This window comes from Corvus brachyrhynchos, unplaced genomic scaffold (assembly GCF_000691975.1).
Source record: "Corvus brachyrhynchos isolate BGI_N302 unplaced genomic scaffold, ASM69197v1 scaffold933, whole genome shotgun sequence".
Classification (NCBI taxonomy): Eukaryota; Metazoa; Chordata; class Aves; order Passeriformes; family Corvidae; genus Corvus; species Corvus brachyrhynchos.
Window position 1 is genome coordinate 443,171 of NW_008237401.1, and position 2,897 is coordinate 446,067.

Here is a 2,897-nt window from a genome sequence, read left to right on the forward strand (position 1 = left end):
GGGCAGGCACATGGGATGCACGTAGAGGCTGTGCCGCACCGCCGATTTCAGCTCAAACACCGCCACGTCGTTCTCAAAGGTTTCTCTCTTGAACTCCGAGTGCACAATGATCCTCCTGATCCTTCTTTTTGCTGTGTGTGGACTGTGTTTTTGAAGGTTGTGCACGCCCAGGACGGCTCGCCAGGAACATGGATCCCTACGAGAGAATTCACAGGGGTTTTACATCGTTTTAACCGTTTGTTTTCATAGAATCATGGAATCCAGGAATGGGTTGGATTGGAGGCACCTTAAAGCCCATCTCATTCCACCCCCTGCCCTGGCAGGGACACCTCCCACTGTCCCAGGCTGCTCCAAGCCCCAATGTCCAGTCTGGCCTTGGACACTTCCAGGGATCCAGGGGCAGCCCCAGCTTCTCTGGGCACCCTGTGCCAGGGCCTCCCCACCCTCCCAGGGAGGAATTCCCTCCCAATATCCCCTCTAACCCTGTCTTCTTTTGCTTATGCACCTCTAGGAATATACATTGAAAATTCCATAGTAAATATTTCCTGGAACAAATTTGCCTCATTACCATTCTGTCCATGTGAACACTCCCTTTGCCTATTGATGGTTATGGCTGCTGAGGAAAATTCAGATTAAGGATTTCAGATGACACCCAGATTTTTCCTCCCACCCCATCTCAGCAGAAGCCACCAGGAGATGTTAGTCTGACAAAGCTAAAAACGTGGTTTTATTTTGGACAAAGGAAGGAGGTTCATCCCCCACAATGCTCATAAAGACTCTGCTTGTACCTAGACCTGGGAAATCCATTATCTAGAAGTAAAAATGATGACTATCAAGTTAATATTAAATTTAGAAATAGGAGTAGAGTCATTCAGACCTAATTTCTAGTCAAGTAATGTTGAAAAAAACCTTTATTAAGTGAGATTTGAATTTGGCCTGGGATGAGCTATAAAATTCAAATTAACCTCCAAATTTAAGGTAAAACTTAAATTGATAAAGAGGCATTATATTGCAAATAAATGTTTGTTAAATGCAAACAAGGAGCTGATGTAATGAAGTCCTGATAAAGGATAAAATTCCAAAGTTTGCAGATTTTACAGTTCACTTTCCCCCAGGTCATGGCTGTGTCAACACAGTCGATGTCAACTGATGCAGATTGTGCAACTGTGGTAAAGGCTGGAAAAGAGACCAGTGCTGAGAGCTGAAATGCTCCAGAGTTGCTGTAAGGGCAGTTAAAAGTCTGCTCTGAGGAGTTATTACCACATTGTCCAAAAAAAAAAAAAAAATTAAATGCCAAATTGTTGGTTCTGATAAGAAAAAAAGGAAATAGTGTTAAAACTAATGGAGTGTTTATAATCTAAATATCAGAACATTTCTTGGTGAGTTTTAGTGGTTCAGAAAACTCTATTAACCAGAAAAATCAGAGCTCCGTGGAACAAAGCAGCCCAAACTACTTTGGGGAATGGGCTGGGGAAAGGAGCAGAAAACCTGGCATGAGAGAGGGTCCTCCTGCTCCAGCTGCTGTTCCATAGGGAGCAGCTCCTTCCCCAGCCATGACCCCAGCACTAGGCTGGGGTGAATAGCCCAGAGTTGGAAAAGCCCAGGTTCGGGGTTGGACGAGAAGATCTCATCCAATGTCTCACTCTGTGATTCTATAAATCAAAACCAAACAGCCCCTTATTAGAAACAACCCAGGTAGTTCTGGCCCAGGCCAGAAGGGCACAGCCAAGATTTCTTGTTGTTGACTTATGATTCTTCACTGATTATTCCTGATGTTGGCTGCCCAGGGAGTTGGTGGAGTCCCCATCCCTTGAGGTACCCAAGGAATGACTGGAGGTGGCACTCAGTGCTCTGGCCTGGTGACAAGGTGAGGATCAGTCACAGGTTGGACTTGATGGTCTTGGAGGTCTTTTCAACCAGACCTGTGCCCCAGCCCCTTCCCCAGCTCTGTTCCAGGCTCTGGATATGCTCCAACCCCTCAACGTCCTCCTTGCCATGAGGGCCCAGAACTGGACACAGCACTTGAGTGGCCTCACAGCGCCCAGCGCAGGGGGACAACCCCAGCTCTGCTCCTTCGGCCACACTGACTGACACAGGTGCCCGTGGCCTCCTTCCCCGTCCCAGGCCCCGCTGGGCTGGCATTCAGCCGCGGTGCCCAGGGCTCAGCCCCGGTACCTACGTCCTGCCGTCCACGCAGTGCCCGGCGGTCAGCACAGCTCTCCGGCTCAGCAGGACGCCGCCGCACAGGTGCACGAACCGGACACCACCGCGCAGCACCTGCAGGCTCACGACCCACGGCCACGCGCCCTCCGGGGCCTCGTGGCCCCCCACGATCCAGGACGCGATCGGGCCGGTGGCAGCTGCTGCTGACACTCTGCAAAATACAATGGGCCCCTTAGAGCACCCGGAGGGCAAAACTGAGCTTTTGGGGCAGCGCTTGTGGGTGCTCAGGGTTTATGGGCTGGTCTTTATTTCTGTTGTTTTGGGGTTTTTGCTTGGTTGGGTGCTTGGGGGTTTTGGTGGGTCTTTTTTGTTGCTGGTGGTGGTGGTGCTGGTTTTTGGTTGGTTTTTTTTGGTCGGTTTGGTTTTGCATTTTGAATCTCCAGCATAACCACAGCACAGGAAGGACATGGACCTGTTGGAGGTGAGGACACCAAGTTGTTTAGAGGGATGGAGCAGCTCTGCTGTGAGGAAAGGCTGGGGGAATTGGGATTGGGAGGAAAAAAGCTTCAGGTTAACTGAACTATGGCACTCCAGTCCCTGAAGGAGCTGCAGGAAAGATGGAGAGAGACCTTTTACACAGGCCTGGAGTGCCAGGACAAGGGGCAATGGCTTCAAACTGCCAGAGGGCAGGGATGGATGGGATATTGGGAAGGAATTCTTCCCTGGTAGGGTGG

General features: G+C 50.1%; 1 protein-coding gene across 1 annotated transcript in view; it reads right to left on the reverse strand.

Annotated features, from left to right (window-relative positions):
- The window catches only part of TMPRSS12 (transmembrane protease, serine 12), a gene marked incomplete at its 5' end in the record, with an annotated part of 5,318 nt that extends 2,864 nt beyond the window's left edge, over positions 1-2,454 (reverse strand). Inside the window, 2 exons of the mRNA XM_017730740.1 lie at positions 5-196; positions 2,180-2,454. Coding sequence (XP_017586229.1) covers positions 5-196; positions 2,180-2,454 — 467 coding nt within the window. The remainder of the gene's footprint in view (positions 1-4; positions 197-2,179) is intronic.
- Positions 2,455-2,897: the final 443 nt, after the last annotated feature.